Source organism: Rhinolophus hipposideros, assembly GCF_964194185.1.
Source record: "Rhinolophus hipposideros genome assembly, chromosome: 10".
Classification (NCBI taxonomy): Eukaryota; Metazoa; Chordata; class Mammalia; order Chiroptera; family Rhinolophidae; genus Rhinolophus; species Rhinolophus hipposideros.
This window is the reverse complement of record NC_138056.1, coordinates 39128975-39147720: the sequence shown is the minus strand read 5'-3', so window position 1 is coordinate 39147720 and position 18746 is coordinate 39128975. Positions and strand designations below refer to the sequence as shown.

Here is an 18746-nt window from a genome sequence, read left to right as displayed (position 1 = left end):
AGCTTAGGAAGAGGAAGGGTTCCATGGGGGTTTTGGCATTCCATGAGCATTCAGCTAGGGGATGAGTTCCTCGAAGGCAGGAACCCTGTTGCATTTTTCTTTATATCTCAGTGCCTGCCAGCACAGTTCTTTTTCTGTTCTTCCTGCTCCTTCTCCCTCCCTCTCTTCCTGCCTCTTCAAAGAAAACATTCAGTCACCACCTCCTGTGTGCCATGATGTCACTTCTTCCAACATTTTTTCTTTCAGGATGGGGCTAAAATTCACAGTAGCACTATCATTAAGCAGCACGTTCTCAATAACAGAGCCAGGGGTTAAAGGATGGGGGACGACGGGGGCAGGATGTGGGTCCTGCCTTCAAGAAGCTCATAATTTGTCAAAGATGAGCAAAAACACTCACAGGCAGAGCATTGTGTGGCCACACAGTGCTAGATGTGTGCATGGACTCTGTGAGCCTGGCGGGGCCGAGCAAACCCACTGCCAGGCACTTAGGAAGTACCACTTGAACTGGGTCTTGGCACCTCACAAATCAGTGTTCAGCCAGCTTGGATGGGACCATCAGGGCAGGGAGGGCTAAGGGGGCATCATTCACACAAAGGAATGGTTCCCAACCTGACGGGGCAGTGCGTGTAGAGAGTGGCAGGAGAAAAGGTAAAATACGTGGCTTTATACAGGTAACATTTCGATTTTTTACAAAGGAGAATCTATTGCACATTAGCTGGGTAATTCAAAATTTAAAAGGAGAATAATCAAAATGGGTTGACTCTCCTGAATCTAAAACTCAACCTAAGGACGTAACCTGTTTGGTTTGCTTTTTCACCGTCTAAATAAAATAGAACGCTCACTTCATAGGCCACTGCCCTCCTTAATGACTGGCCTGGACAGCATTGCCTTTGGCTGCTCCTAGTTTTGAGACCAGTCAGGTGTGGCCTGAGCATGGCAACCATAGGAAGAAACTTGTCTGGACTTTGACCTCAGACTATTCTTCAGTACGTTTCCTCTCATGGTAATACTCTGCCCTTTATTCCCATTGTGTGGCGTCTTGCCTCATTTCTCCTCCTAAGCTATAAGCTCCTTGAGGGCAGAGGATATGTATTATTCTAACATGTATCTCCTGCAGTGCTTAGCCCAGTGCCTTTTATGTAGAAAATATTCAACACGGGGGAGGGGGTGCCTGGGTCCACATGACGTCGGCCTTGAACACAGTAAGAGGAGTTGAAGTTTTGAACGTGGTACATGCAGGACTTTGAAAATGGTGTATGTGCAGTTCAGGCTACTTCGTGGTTGGGTTGTGCCCCCTTCTAAGATTGTGTTCTCATTAAACACTTAGTAATGATCTTACGACAAGTTAACTTATTATATGAGTTTCAGAGCAGTTGGTCTAAAGTTAAGGAATAATGAGCTTGGAGGATAAAGCTGCTTTCAAATCCCAACTCTACCACTTAATGGGATGGGGAACTTGGGTTAGGTTCTTAATTTCTTTGAACTTCAGGTTCAGCATTTATAAAATGGGAATAAGGTGGGTGTGAAGGTTAAATATACGAGTATATTAGCCTGGTGTGCAGCACTGTGCTGACACGTAGTAGGTTTTCACCACATGTTATTGTCCAGCTTCCTACCATCTCACTTCATCTCTACCTGCTAAACAATATTATTTCATACGCTTAACCCCCAAATTTGAATTTCTCCAGTTTGAGTATATATTTGTTAAATGTCCTTTATGATCATGGTTTCCATATTATTTTTAAAAGAATTACTAAGGGCCTAGACATTTCAATTTCTCTTGGGCATGTTTTCTAAGCAGCGGGTAATCCCATGTGAGTGTCATTTTGATTTAATGCTTGAATAATTCACTTTTGTGTAGCTACTGCTATAATAGCTGCAGAAGTTGACTCTTAATTCTTCTAGTGATAGTTGTATTTTTACACTCACTAAGAACTAGATTCTGGAAACCCAGTGGAGGACATGCTGTTTAATGCAATGCCTCCAGCCTATTCACTGAGATAATTTTACGATCTGCCACAAATTACAAGAATTTTGGCCACACTTAGCCCTTGGCAAAAACCTAATCCCTGCTATTTTATTCAGTGAAGAATCTATTCTAAATTAAAAGATTATTGTAGCAAGTAAGTAGCTTGCATGATGCCCTCTTAATGTTAAGATATAACAATAAAGTGCTCCTTTTACTTGGAAACAATGATTATGGCCGTATCATTTTGAAAATGTAAGATGATGCCAAGATTTTGAAAACATTTTTCAGTATAGCATGGAAAAGATGTTCAATTTCATTAACACTGAAAGTAGCATTGTAGGTTTATACGGGATGCCATGTGGTACAGTGTCCTGGAAAGAAACCTTGTATATTATCTCAAGCCATGAAAACACATGAACCAAGTGCAGGGACATTACATAATAGTTATAGTACCACTTGGAATCAGCTTGAGGTGCCAGAACTGCCATTTGTTGTTGCTAATGCATACAACAAGCCTTCAGGTTCCGTATTTTATCCCCAATTTTACAAATGGGGGTGAAGAAATTAGAGGTCCAGAGAAGTTAAGCAAGTCGCTTATGTTCACATAGCTAATAACACAAGTCCAGCTCTCCCAAAAAGATCTAGGCAATCATACATCTGAGTCCAAAACAGAAAAGCAAAACCAAGTCTGCAGCATTGCCACCATTAGAGATTCGCCTTTAAAGACCGGCAGTTTTTAGCACTTTGAACGTGTGGATTTCACACTCCTAATGCCAAATAATTAATAAATGAACAGAGTGTTCTTAGTGAAGTTTTTCATTAACAAGACTCTCCTGGGTTAATGTTGAGATTAGCTTTTTTTTTGGACCAGGTCCATATTACCGTGGCATGTGGAGGTCGGTGGCGGGGGAGAGGAGTGAGGAGCAAAAGCGCATGTGTTGGTCTTTCTTGTGCCAAGTTAAGAGAGCAGAACGAAAGTCTGGAAAATTGTGCTGCCTGTCACTGAAATAGTCATAACTGTACAAGGGCTTATAGATTTCAGATAATTTTGTCAGTGCTGTCCAATTTATATAATCTTTCTAGATCATTTTTTCTGATTTTCTTCATATAATAAAGGAGAGCCCATTCATTCATTCATTCATTCATTCATTCATTGAGTCCCTATTTCATAGGTACCAGATCTGGGGTTGCAGAGAATTAGATAGATTCTTGCCATGGAGCAGTCACTATTCTAAACAGGGAATGAATAGTCCCATAGATAAGTAATGGCAGTGTAACAAAAGCAGGGGTATATGCTTGGCACATGAAGATGTGAACAAGGAAATGACTGACCCAGTTTGGATGGCTCCTGGAAGACTTCAGGGAGGAGTACTTCAGTTAGGGGCTCATAGGGATGGATGGGAGTTTTCAGGCAAAGGAGACGTGAAAGAACATTTAAGGACAGATGGTTTTACAAGGGCATAGAGGTATGAAAAAGCATGACAATGACTTGGGGAACTCTGAATCTTTTTGTACTAGAATAGAGGAGTCTTTTACAGGGTACCAGGCTAAGGAGTGTATGTTTTTCTTATAGTGGACAAGGACCTACTAATATAGAAAAGCAACATAATCAGATGTGGGCATGAAAGATGAGTGAAAACTCACCTGACAGTGTGTGGGTAGGGGTCTATTTAGGTTGCTGTTGGGGGCAACAAACTTAGGTTCCATTAAATTCCATGCACACCTTGAGTGTATGGAATCCAAAGATGCTGAAGACATAGACCCTGCCTTTAAGGAGCTTATGGTTTGTTACACGAGGAACTCTTAAGAGAGCCAGAATGTGGGCAGTGCCTTGACACATGCAGAAGTAATGCACTATGGGCCCAGGACAGAATGGTTAATCTATGCTACTTTCCCCGTCAGAGTCAAGCCATCGCTTCCCTCATATACTAAGCGATTTGTTTTTAACTCACAGTGTCTTTTGTTTTAGTTTGCTTCGTAATATTGTGGGTTTTTTTCCAACCACTGGTCTGTGAGCTGAGCTCTAGGCACCTGGCTCCCTGGCTCACTCCTCTCCGCAGGTTCCATATTTAGTGCATGTTTCACTCACACTTCGAGTGGGGTTTCATGGAGGAGACACCATCTGAGCTGAATCAGGAAGGATTTTGATTAGTAGTCGTAGGGGATATTGCAATTGTGAGCAAAACCTTAGCAAAACAGAATGGTTCAGGGAACTGGAGCTAGGCAGCAAAATGGATTTTTTGATGGCAGCAAAATGAATTAGGGGGGTTGGGGGTGGTGGTGGTGAAAAATAAAAAGTTAGGGCAAGATGGTTGGACAACATTGAATACTACACTAAAGCAGTTTGACCTTTGGACTGTAGGCGGTGGGGCACCACTGAAAGTCTTGAAGTAGTAGAGTGGATAAACCAGAGCTGTGTTTTAGGTAGCTGTGTGTAGGATGGATTAAAAAGAATAACTAGAGGCATAAAGTATTAAGGCTAGTTAAATTATTCATTAGAGCATTAAGAAGGTGATTGTGTAGCATCTATTGCTTCATAGAGGATGAGACATTAGAAAAACTTACTTCATATTTTCCTTCTAGAAACAGGTTCCAAAAACAATCTTCTATCCAACATAGAGGGATTGTATTCAATACATAGCATTAGACATTTTTTCATGCTGGTCTCTTTTTGACCATTGTAGTCTAACGCAAATGTGTTGGTAAGCTGTCCCACTAAAATGAAAGAGAACAATGTTTTATGGAGCCATCACTTGATAATCTTATCAGTTGCCATTGACTGATAGGAACTCCGAGAAGGTGGGACTTGGGCTATTGCCATTTTGAAGGGCAAAGAGAAGTAAGTTCTGACTAACCAGGGGTTAATACATCCTTCCTCTCTGTATTCGTTCTTCTAAAGCTGTTCCTTCTAAGCCCCTGGGTGGATGCAGACACAGGTTATTTCAGGGACTTGCCACTGTTTACCTCCTGAAGGCCATCAGTCCGTTTTGTAAGCGTTTAGATCAGGAACATGCAGTACCAGCCCTGACAACCCAGAACAGGCTGCCTGGCCCTCCCTGGTGATTTTCCACATCAGTGCTGATTTTTGGTCAATGATTTATAATGGGGATTAACCGAGACACTGGTGTCTAAACTTCCTCATTAGCAACACTCCGGGAATGGTTCAAATGCTCTTCTTCAGGAACCTCCCTGTACCCCCAATCTTAGTCTTACACCTCTCTCCCACTCTGGTTCTCCATCCCTCTCATTCAGTCTTTCCACCAGTGTCTACTTCCTGAGGACCTGTGATCTTCTTAGCACCAGGGTGCAGGGATGAGTAAAACCCAACCTCTGGTCTGTGTCCCTGTGGAACTTCCTGTCTGGTAGTGGGGCGGGGGCAGGCGTTCATCATGCAATCAATCATTCCGATAAATGGACCGTGACAGCTGTGCCATGTGCCGTGAATGAGAGGCTTGGGGAAGGATAGGGTGGCTTGACACTGTTCTCACGGGTGACAGTCCTGTATAAGCTCCTTGAAGGCAGAGATGACATCTTTTACCCCCATAATTCTAGCACGTTGCTTGTGCTTTGTATGCGTAGGTGCGGTTGTCTGACTAGTGGGTGACTCGCCAGCTTGGTAGACCTTCATTTTTTCCCAGCGTTGCTGGGAAAATGGCAGCAGTATGGAAGCAAAGGTTAATTATTAATTCCTCACTGGTTAGTTAATAAGGACGCTTTGCTGCCTCCTCTGGCCACATCCATAGATACAAAGAGCCCCAGATCCTTAGGAGGACAGGGTCACTACATATCCCTATGTACAGTGGTCCCTAACTGGTACCACTGGGTTCCCACAGGGCCCCCTACATCTGTGCTTCTTGGTTATTGACTTTGCTATCCTAAGATATCTTTTTCCTTTAGATGATAAAAAGGGTCCGTGGCTAGGAAGTATTTTAACCCCATCTTGTAGAATCTTGCCTGGGAATGTGCTTTGTAAGCTGCTCTGTTGGGTGCTGCTGCTCCGTCTTCTGTTGAAGGACAGAGCCCTGCCCCATGCTGCTGTCATTTGTGGAAGGCATCTTTCTTTGCTTCTTCCCACTGGGTCATCTGTTTTTCTCTTTTTTTCCTTTCTGTGGATGATTCAGGGTCAAACTGGATTGTAAGGATGTAGGAGCCCTTTCTCTGACTCTAACCATGACTCATGCCACAAAAATTGGGCTGCCTGGGAAGAGGAAGCAAAGATGGATGACATTGGTTCTTGTTCTCAACGACTTGATGTTCTGGTTGGAGCCATGACATGTACCAAAATGATAGACTATAAGGCAGGAAGGATTCGGGCCCGCAGCAAAGAGACCAAGGTCAAGAACTGGACCTTTAGAGAGAGGGGAAGCATCTTCCAGCTGGAAGACTCATGAAGAACAAGGTATTTGAAAGGTGGGCAGAATTCAGACATGCAGAAATGGGTGAGGACAATACAGGCCATGAAAGCAATTGGGCACACAGGTACAGAGCTCAGAAAGCTCAAGGTTTTAACAAGGAACATTCCAGTAGTGCTGTGGAACCGAGTTAGGGTTTGTCAGGGGGTGTGGAAGACTCTGTGTCTGCAACCATAGCACCGATGCCTATTTGATACTACAGGTCTAGCAATCAAGAGAAGGCTGTGTTTTCTTTCTAATTCTCATTCTTTTAACGTGGGGAATCCTCACATATCCTTCCCAGCAAAGGGAGGACCAGCAGAGGTTTCCTCAGAGTACACAGCTAGAGCACTTTCCCCAGGCCAGGGACAGTTCAGCTCTCTGCAGGTCTGAATTTGCCTCAGACATGGCTGCCTCCAAGGAAGAGGAGCAGTCCATTTGTTACTTCTCTCTCTGTGGCTCTCTGACTCCATTCCATTGCAAAGTGGCTCTTAGGCTGTTAAAGCTGACTGTCTCTGGGCTACAATTTCTAGCCACAGACCCTGCATTTGCTGTGCCTCAAACACGACCTTGAGGCCACATCCCATTATACACACAGCCCACAACAACCTTAACCAGTCTTCTGTCTGGGTAAGGCAAACACAGTGCAAACTCCAGGCCTTTCTGCAGGGACCTCTCTCTGAATTGCCCCTTTAGAAGAAAATGTCACGGTAATCCGGGATGCAGGACAAGCCGATGATGGGCTGACTTTCAACTGTGTTACATTATCTAGGAGAAAGGCAAAATAACATAAAAACTGGATTGCAGTGCCTGGTTAGGATCACAGTATGAAAGTGGCTGGCAGGTCAGGCTGTGTTTCTCTTTGCTGCTGCCTACTGCCTGTGGGAAAAGCAAGGGCAGCTTCAGCCACAGCACCTCAGACGTAAAGAAAGGATAGGGTGTGCATTGCTAAAAGGAATTTTATGCCACACAGAAGCAGTAGTATAATGACACTTAGTGGTGAAGTGTGACATGGCCACTCAGCTCTATCAGCTATTACAAGGATTTATAAAGAAGAATGAAGATGAATCATGAATACTGTGTATGCTATGAATGGAGGACCAGAGACTCCTGGGCGCAGAAAGAAAGGTGTGCAGTGATCAAGGGAGTTTAAGAGTCAGCAGGTGTGGTTTTTTTTAAAAGAGTCTCAGTTTCCTGCTTATGTATTTAAAGAAATGCTGCATCCTCTGTCTAAAATGGTCTTCAACTCGCCCCCCCTCCCCATTCTGCCTGTCAAAATCACTCTGCCTGTCTTATCACTCTAGTTAGGACATGCACACTGAAGTTTTTAGGGAGAAGTGTTATTATGCCTGCCATTTATTTTGAAATGCAATAACAACAATGTAAAATTCGTTCTGTAAACAACTTTTGTGTATGTCTGAAATTTTCCATAATAAAATGACGGAGAAGATGTCATCTATCCTTAAAGGCCTCGCTTATATTCCAGTCCTTTGGAGGAGGCTTTCTAGATTTTTCTGAATTATTTGTGGCCAATTACCCATACATGTTGCTAGAACTCTCATGGCACGAGTCGTCTGATATTGGGGCTGATTTGCCCTTGTATCTTAGCCCTTATGTTGGACTCTCTGTGGACAGGCAGGCTGTCTGTTCTCTCCTTATGTCCTGGACATACCAGACAGGCATCACAAGGCACCAGGTAGACGGTCCCCACATGACTGACTGTCTGATTAGTTAGGAATACCATGATTAACTTTAAAGTCAACTTCCTTGTGAATCTTTTCTGCAATGCAAGGCTTACTGGAGGAAGCACTACCGTGTGTGTGTGTGTGTGTGTGTGTGTGTGTGTGTGTGTGTGTGTTTTGGAACACAGAGAGAAGTGAGGGGTAACATTTCTGATACACAACATCCTGATCATGGCTACCAAACAAGAGCGTGCTGTGTGGGCCGGAGGTCCACTGCAAGTCACATCACTGATGGCTGGTGCTGCTGAGCTCTCGGTCCTCGGTAAGGGAATTCTGTACCTTAGTACCATGATTCAAATCCCAGGCTCTGGGCTGTATGGACCCACACCATTTAGAGGGTTGTGCTATAGAAATGTAAATAGGTCTCAGAGCATCCTATCAGGGTCCCTGACAAGAATCCATTTAGGACCTAGTTGATTTCCCCAAAATATGTACAACCCCAAGCAACCAGAAAGGTACTCCAAAATCATTTGGAATGGCTTTTTTTTTTTTTCCCTAATGGTAAGCATATTTTAGTTCTGGGAAAATTTAGAATTGAAAATAGGAGATTTTAAGAGAATTAAAGCTATAGTATTAAGGTTTTTTATTTAAAGGATTTACGCACATGTGATAGTCCAAGAAATTATTTAAAATAATTTTGCGCATACAATAGGTTAGCCTGTATTTTATTTCCAAATTAAAATGTGGCATGCACTAATTGATTTAGACTTGCTTTTTGGAAGTGTTGAAGTTTTACTAGATTTGTAAGCAATATTAGAGCATTTAAGATAATTTATTAGGTTTCTAAGAGTTGGTTAAGGGAAAGTTTTATAAGTTAAATTAAACAGTTCTAATATTTAAAATAATTAAATACATTCTAAATTAAATACATAGATTTAAATATTTAAAGGACTTTAGGTTTGTAAAATGGGCCAAACATTATTTGAATGGACCTTTGAAAGTGATTGTAAAAATTATGAGATATATGAGTTGAACTTAGAACTTAAAGGTATTTAAGTTTTTTCTTAATAACTGAACAAATGAAATATACATTTTTAAAAAGTAGGTAAACGCGAATAGTGTTCTCTGTACACAAAGTCACCCTCATGGTCATTAAAAAAGTCACTTGAAATAAAGTGATTAACACTGCCTAGATCACAGTAGCAGCTTAGTATTAGTTGAATTTGAATTTTAAAAAGTGAATAAGTGATACTCCTTATGGAGGCAAGAAAAAACTCATGGGAACCTCAAGTTAATTACTCGTCATGGCTTGAAACATGGTTTGAAAGAAAGGACATGGGTTGTGAGAGGTGCTCGTACTCACGTAAAACACAAGAATATGCAAGTTAGGACGAGCTTTCGGTGGAGTGGGGACTGTAGAGCACTCGATGAGGGTCATCGTAGCGATTTCTAGAAGTACCATAATCAAAGTATGAGTTGACATTGTTTAACTCCAAGGGGTATCATCTGCATGGACTGCAGGATATATAGTCAAATATGGCTGTCCTGGGTGTTGATCTCATCCATTCAATCAAACGCCGTGAGAAATGAGAAATTAGTTATATGGGTGATGTGTCACACCTAACCAGCTGTTTCTGTCTGCTTTCCCAGAAAATAAGCTAAGTATGGGGGCAAGAGCCATTTTTGCCGTCTGGACAAGGTTCAGATGAAATTGTTGCATGTAGTACAGAGCCCTGGATTTATTTTGACCTGGCCACTCAGCGCTGAGCAGGGTGCGCAGTGAGGCCCTGAGATGGAAGCTGCAGGGCTCATCTGCAGACACTGTCATTTAGGTCTGGCTTCTGGTAATTAGGCGCTCCTATCTGGGCTCTGCTATATCAGGGAGCCTTTGAGACAAATTGCAAAATCTCTACGACCGTCTGAGAGATGGAGAAGTAGACCTGATGACACTACAGGAGATATTGGTAGTTCTCAAAAGTTTGAAAGAGAATCCTTCGCGCAGCAGTCCTCAAAACTGACTGTTGAAGTCTTTTTCCTCGGGTTAAAGGGTAAGTTCAGTCACAGAGTGAGGATCTGAGAAGATCCTGACAGGCTGGAGTGACAGCCTTCACTTAACAGGATGAAATGCAATAGAAAGAAACGTAACATTCTGTATTTGGATCTGAAAATCCTAACTATGCATGAAAAGACTGCGCACAGGGGTAGCGATATAGCTGGAGAGTAGTCAATATGAAAAAGTCCTAGGAGTTCAAATTGACGTAAGTTGACTATTTACACAAAATCAAATGCTGCATTCACAGAAGTGGAGTATGAAGGAGGAGAGCTGACAGACCCAGGCTGCTATGGACCTGTCATAGCAGGGACATCGCTACATTTCTGGGCTCCAGGCGAGGAAAGGAAAGGAGACAAAGGATGGTCACAGGATGTATGGGGGAGTGTTCCAAAGCTTGTCACAGATAACAAAGGACACAACTCCAGGGGGACCTGAAAGCTGTCATTAATATCTCCAAGTCAGTCATGTGCATAAGGAACTAGCTTGGTTTCTTGTTAAGAAGAACAAGAAAAATCTGAGGAGAAAGTTACAGGAAGCCACAGATGAGGAGGATCTTTTTATTCTTAAATGTTTTAAGGTAAAATGGACTCCTTCCTGAATTCTAGAAGTGTTGGTTTTGGCTAATAAGGACTTTGCGGGGTGGGAATGGATGATCCAAAGGTACCTTCCAGCCCCAACATTCCACAATTCCTTTGTCTTCCAGTGGTGACTGTGTATTGCATGGTCCTAACATAGGCAGGTGGAGGGCAGAGCCATGATTATAGGAACATTCTAGGCAGTGGTGGGGGAGCATTTAAATTCTCAGGCAAGATTTCCATAAGGACATTCTCACGTGGGTCCTCATTAGTGCTGCCAGTTCTTTACTCTGCCAGAGGAGATCTGGTGGTTGTGGTCACTCAATTTCACCAGAAGCTGTGTTATTTCCTCATTTACAGAGTGCTGGGTGCTGGGGAGGCTTTGGGGAATGAGATAAAGCTCTTGCTCTCTTCAGGTATCCAGTATGTCTGGGAAGTCAGACTGCAAACACAAATCATACAACTAGCCAAACAGTTATGATTATAGTTACAGTTTGGAGTCATGTCTTATATGAGTGGGTTTCTACTTCATGTAGTATTACATTTCCCCCACTTAGCTTTGAGGCCATACTTTCCCATGATATTATAGTCCTTCAGAGAGTCAGATTATCTGTTTGAAACCTCTCAGTCTCCTGGTGTGGTACGGATAGGAGATATTTGTTTATACTTTTAGGCATTTTTTTTCCCTCTAGAGGTTATAAAGCTTTGAGGCGGTTGAGTCATTTTTTTCAAAGACAGGGTCTTCTGTATAGTTAGTTACTAGGGTAGTAACTACCATTAGGGGGTGTCTGCTTTCATGCTGTTCACTTCTTAGTGTAGGCTTTCCGTGGTCACAGCAGTTCATTCTTTTGTATCTATAACGACTGTTAAGTGAAGGTAACTACAAACAGAAACCTGAGTGAGGAGAAATGAATATGAAAAATAAGACTAAACAGAACCGGGTTTGTGGACTCCCACATTAATCCTTGTGTTTGTGGCTCATACAAGTAACCACCCATTTAGAGACAAGCATGCAAAGAAACGATAAGGCACATTTTTAAAAAGCACATACCTATCCTCCACTGCTGATCATAGTTCGTAATTAAATGCCCCTCATCCTAATTTTCCTTAGTAAGTAATTTTACAAACACTACTGTTTTATTTTTCTAGGGTTAATAAGCTTACAGCTGCAACTGATTCTGAATTCTATTCTTAGCTTTCAGGTGCCTTTTTTGTAACCCCTCTTATTGTAAATTCTTCTTTCTTTCAGGTAGGAATGAATTGATAGCCAGATACATCAAACTCAGGACAGGGAAGACGAGGACCAGAAAACAGGTAAAATAACCTACCTGGAAATTGTGCATGTCAGCGAATGGCCCAGTGAGGCATTTTGGCTGCAGTGGCTGTCTGTGCTTTGGCTCCTAAGAGCCCCCAATTTGAGTTCCCTGTAAGGACGTCAGTGCTATTTAAATTGGTATTTTAAATTGGCTCAGTTTTCACTGTTCATCATTTCAGTGACCCTTTCCTAAGTGGTCTCCAGAGTTCTTTTTATACATATGTGGGAAAGTGTTATTGCTAAGGACAGTGTATGAACTGCTCCTGTGCTGTATTTTAAGTTTTACTTCTTTCCCAAACTGTGCATCGGCAAACACTGCAAAAGCTACAGGTGCAAATATACTTGCACGTCATGAAATTGTGAGATTTTGTGCATTGTAAAATCCTGGAACAATTACGTATGAGTCATTTCAGTGAAAAAGTAACACTAGCAGCCGTGAGTATTGGCCTGACTATGGTACTGGATGATGTGCGGCCAGGGAACTGTTGCTCCTTAAGCTATGGCTTTTTGTCAGTAGCTGCTGTGACAGAAATGAAGTTACAACTTAAATACCTTTGTGCAGAGCAGTGTCAGGAATTTTCCTCTGCCCTTTGTCAGGGCTCTGGCGCTCCTCCTCCTTTCTGATGTAAAGCAGCCCCACATCTCAGACCCAGTTCAGAACTGGAATGGATGAGAAATTGGTATTTAACTAAAAACAGAGAAAGAAAGGGGAAGGGAAAAAACTAATCAGACAAACCTCACGGGTGAGTTGTTAACAGAAAAAAAAAAAGTTTTTTAATGTTTACCTGTGCTCATGGATCTGATATGGATTTTAAAAACTATACCGAAACCACCATGCAAGCTCAACTCGGTCTCTCGAAGCCTGAGCAGCCGATTCCAGTCCTCTGCTCAGTGATGAGTTGTTTTCATGAGTGTATATGACGGGGGAGAGCTTTTCCCCAGGAATGCTACATGTGCCCCAGCCGGGAGCCTGGCTGCTGAGTCAGCACGGAGGGAAGTGGCCTCCTGCCAGCATGCAGAGGCCGGGCACTGTTCCCCGACAGTGGCCAGGGGTCCTCCTCAAGTCAGAGAATCACAGAAGAACAAAATTGGGGGAATACAAGTAAAAGCAGGAGCCGGATGGAGGGGTGAAGAGGATGGGGGACATCCTGCTGCTCCGTACTTAAAAAAAAAAAAAAAAAGCCAATTGGAAAAAAAAATTAATAATTTAAACTCCAAGACAAAGTTAAAGATAAGAGGATCTTTTATTGTCATAAATCCTGTGTTTTAGAGTTGCTAGAGTGTTGAAAATGAAGGAATTGTCTCGCAGGCTGAGTCGCTGAACTTCTACATGGAAGGTTCTCAATTGCTGAAATGTGCAAAAACAGACAAGATCTAATTCCCAACATACTGAAAGTGCTGGACCTGGGCTGTCTGCTGGTCTATGAGCTCTGGTCATGTGCCCAACCCCCTTCAATGGGGGACTCTTCTAAATTTAACCAAGCCCCTCCGAAAGAGATGCAAATTTGTTTACCCAGTGGAGTCATTGTTTCAGAAGCCAGGCTTGGCTTGGTTTCCACCCTCGGGCATCCTGGGGATGTTTTTAGGCAGCAGTTGGTGATACCTCTCCAATGTGAATTTGTTGTTCAGCAAATCCGTGTGGTTTTCAACCCAGATTTTTAACAGGATGGCTGGCTGGCTGTATTCACACTTTGCGCTTTGTAATAATATGTAAATCCACTTGGCACCCAGTCAATACCCCAAAGAGTGGAAGGATTAAAGATATTTATAAGGGGGGAAAAATGCTCTGCTAACTGGGTCTTTCCATTTCACTTTGAGATCTAATTTACATGTCAGTATTATTTTAACATTTGCTACAGAATCCAGAGACTCTTAATGAGATCAGAATACAACAGACAGCTTCAGCTTTTTGATTCTGCAGAATGTGCTAATTTATGGATCGTCTCTTCTAAATTGAGAAAAAGGGATTTTCCCTCCTGATACTGAGAAGCTATAAATATTTTCATTTACCTCTACCCCCACCTTTTTAATTTTATAAAGAAAACAACCCCCCTCTCCCCCTCTCATCCTGTGCCCATGATTGCTCCCGGGTGAGAAAAAACTAGATTAGCCTAAACTTTCCTCCTGAATCAAGTCACTGCAGTGATGACCCAGTCTGAAAAGCTTAGAGCAGCGCTGGGGGCTTGGTGTCTGGCTGGGACTGTGTATTCCTAACTGCAGAGCTTTGTTGAGATGCAAATAACCTCCCTCCCCCACCCCACCCCAAACCCTCCTAAGGAGTAGCAATTTTATATTTGATTTCCTTTTTTGTTTTGTTTTGTTTTGTTTTGTTTTGTTTCCCCTCATAAACCCGAACAATGTAGGTGTCTAGTCATATACAGGTCTTAGCAAGAAAGAAAGTTCGAGAAATTCAAGCCGCCATTAAGGTACGTCTGGCTTGCCCAGTTGTAGGGGGCTTTTCATCTCCATGGTTACAGGCTTTTCCTTTGTTTTCCTCCCTTCCCCTACCCTGCAGGTGTCTAGTCACATTCAGGTTCTTGCCAGAAGGAAATCTCGTGATTTTCATTCCAAGCTAAAGGTATGCGCTTTCCTGCTTTTTGGCTTGTGGTTGCTATGCATCTCACTTCCTGTTTTCCATGGTGACTGGTGAATGCCTGGTGCTGGGATTCTTGTAACCTAGTTTCCTCGCATGTGAGAGCTGTTTACATTTCTTTGTGTCTAATCTCTCTGTTTCTGTACTAGCCTCACATTAAGCTCAGTGTGTGTGTATGTGAGTGTGTGTGTGTGTGTGTGTGTGTGTGTGTCCCTAATAACAATGCAAATGCAGCAGAGAGCTGGTCTTAATAACTTTCCAGCACAGAAACCTGATTTTTTTTTTTTTTTTACCCTCCGAATATCCAACAAGCTAGGAGAGGAGAAAAAGTTCAGAGACACGAAGTTGGTGTGGAAATTATAAACAAGAATCATTTCCACAGCAGTCATCACGTAATTACTTTTAGAAAATATTTAGAAGTTATTTTGTGCTTTTGATGTACTTTTAAGCATACTTATGAAAAATACGCCTTTTTCATATAAATTTTTTTACGTGTTCTTCCAACATAGAGTATTTTCTGCCAGATTTCTTCCACATTGCTTAATATTGTTTTCTAAGCTATTAAAAAAGAAATTTAGTTTGAGATCTTACAATTTTTTTTAAAAAAACGATGGATTTTAAAGATGGGAAAGCTCCAGATCAAATATCCACGTTTGCAATTCCATTTATACTTTAGTTTACTCTAAATTTTTTTTTTACGTGTGCCTCATTTTCCCATCTCTTCAAATATATTTCATAGCAAAAACTGAGGCATGGGAAGTTCTTAAATGCAACTTCTTCCCATTTTTTCCTCTTCCAAAATTTGCGGTAAAGCCCACAACTTTTTCTTCATAATGCCCGGTTTTAGAAATCAAAGGGATTATCCATCGTTTGCACAGAGGAGTTTTACTTTATAATAAAAACAAATTTGTAGCTCCTGTTGTTGCCTTTCCCATATGCCATTTTTCTGTTCTCTTCTATATTTTTCCATACATGAAGTAAATGTATGTATTTGTTCTAAACCTAAAGAACAAAGTGTAATTTCACAGCACTGAGTGGTGAACACTGGGACCGCCCCCCCCCCCAAAGTCCTCCAACTTTTTTAATGCAAATGAGGCTGGCTGTGGAGTAGGCCTAGTGACCAGGAAGGAGCATTTGGTGTGCCCTCTGCAGTGGGCAGCATGTTGGCTCGCTCGCACGTGTGGCTGATGGTGGCTGGCTTTTAGCTGCACTGGCTGAGCAGTTGGAAGACTACCATAACTTCTTAGATCCTGCTTTTTAACCAAAGGTGCAGTCCTCTCTATGTGGATATAACTACCACAATGTTTGCTCAAGTTCTGACTCTGTTTCTAGTTTCTCTGAGCTAACGGATTTATGATGTACAAAGAAGTTTATAGACCTCCATTTTGTGTTTCCCTCTGCGATGTTATGAATTGCTCTATTTCTACACTGTGTGGTTCACATAGGCTCTCCAGGGTACGCAGCCCGAGACCCAAGGCCCTCTAAGTGAGGCTCTCCTGTTCAGAAGATCCCCACGGGGGACAGGAAGCACTCATTTTCTCCCGTGGCGATTTTCAGACTCTTCCTCACTGGAAACAGTTTTGCCATTACTGTATACATAGCATACACACAAACACACAGTTGTATTTGTATTTGTTCTTAAAAAAGAAAAACAGAAGACTTCCCCTCTCTCGCAGCCCTGGCTCACTCTCCTTTGGGGGCAGACACGAGGAGGAGGCGGACACAGGCAGTCAAGTAGCAACTGGCTCAGCATTTCAGTTCCAGGAACCACCTCCATCTTCTTGTTGTTTCTTTCCTTCCTCCCTACCACATTATTCTTGGGAAAAATGGAGGCCTTTGTTCTTCCCATCAGCTAATACCAACTGAGTGTTCCAGGCGTGTCGCTCATCACGGTGGGCAGTTAACAGCCAACCCCTATTCATGGAGCAGGCCATGTAAATGGGAATGTGAAATATAGGGCACTGTTGGGTAAATGTTAGCAGAAAGAGCCAAAAGCAAATGTGGAGCGAATCTCGGACAAGCAGTATGGAGAGCGTGCCGCAGTTAGGGAACGGAAAGGCAGGAGTTAGTGTATTACAGAGCCGCTGGTGTGTTTTCTCCTTTACCCACACCACAAAGGAAGCTCCATTATGTGGATTCTGAGGAATAGCACTTAGGCAGCCCGGGTTCCAGGAATTTACTTGCCAAAAGCCATCAGGCCTAGTTAAGAGTCAGAGTCAGGATTTGAACTCAGATCTTTCTGAATCCTAAACCACTGCTCTTTCAGAGGGTTTTATCTAGTAGAGACGGAGGAATGTTTCCAAGTGGAAGGCTTCATACAGCACATAACCCGTCACCCCTCAAGTTTCTTGGATCTAGGCAGGCAGCCCTTGATACCAGCCTTCCCTCAGTACCCACATTTTAGAAGTAAGATATTGTTCACTCGGGCTCTTGGTCAAAATGTGGATTTAATCTGAGTGACACCATGGTGATTGTCAGTAACTTGGGGGGTGATGTGATCCTGTCTGCCGAGCTGTTGTGTCACCACTCTAAGGGCATTAGGGCAATTGAGGAGAATAAGGCTGTCTGTCACCTGCCTGAGGAGATGTTGCTGCCTTCACCTTCCGTGGCATTTGGTGTTAAAGATGCCCCCGTTGCTCTTCCTAGCCAGCTATCCCCAGGAAGTGGGCTCAGGTCTGTTGGCTTCCTTGTAAGAGAGGTAGACCTCACCCCTGCATCCGCATTTTCTGGGTCAGCTCTAGAGTCTAACAGCACATTAGTGGGAGGCAGGAATGAGTATCCTTGTTGAATTTGTTGTGGGGTCAGGCAGCTGATAACCATGTCTTCTTGGCCTCCCACATATAACCAATGTGATAAATTTGCTACAGAAAGTGGAAGTCACCCCAACCGACAGCAAGGATAGCTTCTGGGTGGGCGGTGGGGGTGGCAGGAAGTATCCAAATTTAAAAAAGACAGTGGTGCTTTGCCTGAGAAGATGTAGCAAGGCTTCTGGGAGAAGGTGGCTGGAGACTGACCATCTCAGGACCTGTCCTTGCCGTGCCCGCCTCAGCCCAGCTACTCACCATTTTGCCACAGGATTTCTGTTCTCGGGGGTGGACAAAGGCCTGTGGCTTTCCTATGAAGACCGACGCCAAGCTCCATTTCCCTGCCCTCCCTTGGAGTTTAAATACGTGGTTTGCTCACACCTGGGGCCACTGCCAGGTGTGGCTTCCGTGGACTCCCTCTTGCCTATAAGCCTCTCTTCACTTCCTGGGGAAGGGTGTGGTAGAATTGTTAGGGGAATGGTTTTCCAGCCCTTTTTAAGCAGCAAAACTCATGTTTTGGATTGAAATCGTGCTTGAAACTTTCAATACATAAAAAAGTAAAGGTCATTTTAATCAAAGCTCACACTCTGATCCTTAGCAATGGCCTCTTTGGCTGTTCCGTTGAATAAGGTTGGAGAAACCACACTGCTTTAGGCAGAAGGAAAGGAGATGGCTGCCTCCCAGCTGTCCCTCCCAGGTAACGTGGTAACCCTCGTTTTCCATTTTAAAGTCCACATTATCTAAGTTCTGCAGTCTGTTCTGCCATATTCCTCTGACGAAAACAGACTCAAGAATAGAGTGGTCATTCTCATGTCACAGTTACGGATGAGTCATCCGAGCTACCAAAGTCACGCTCTTGAAAATCTGTTGGAGTAAGTTCCAAAGGTCAGCTTCATGCTTCCACTAACTGTAGTGGTTCTCAAAGAGCTTGTTTGTGAACCAGATCACCCCCAAATATGTAGACTTTAATTTCATTTAAATTTTTACAACAAAATTTGTTTTAGTAAAAGTTGAAGATTTCCATGTAGATTTGAACTCTAAAAGCACAGACATGATGGCTTAATTCAATCCTGTAAACTTTCCATTGACAATCCAGTGCATTGTATACCCCTCAGTAGATGTCGGGCACATAGAGTTAAATAAGCAGAGTGTTCTTCAGGAACACTAAACTTTTCTGTTATTTTTGGCTACATTTGGGGAAAATACAAGATTTCCAGTGGATTGTCTCCAGCTTGGGGGAAGGTTGGAGGACTCGGCAGTAGAAATTTAACAGAGTGGTTCAAAGACTGCACAGTGAAAGATTAAGGGAGAATTAAAGAAAGCCTCGTGGAGGAGGTACCATTAAAATTGAGCATAGAGGAAGG

At 42.9% G+C, this 18746-nt stretch overlaps 1 protein-coding gene across 4 annotated transcripts in view; it reads left to right on the top strand.

Moving 5' to 3' along the window:
* Nucleotides 1-18746, top strand: part of TEAD1 (TEA domain transcription factor 1) — a 249330-nt gene that overhangs the window by 167372 nt on the left and 63212 nt on the right. For 3 of the 4 annotated variants that reach the window (XM_081063596.1, XM_081063597.1, XM_081063595.1), the window contains exons 3-5: nt 11920-11984; nt 14349-14411; nt 14501-14563. In XM_081063596.1, coding sequence (XP_080919722.1) covers nt 11920-11984; nt 14349-14411; nt 14501-14563 — 191 coding nt within the window. The remainder of the gene's footprint in view (nt 1-11919; nt 11985-14348; nt 14412-14500; nt 14564-18746) is intronic. The other variant, XM_081063598.1, reaches the window with a different exon arrangement.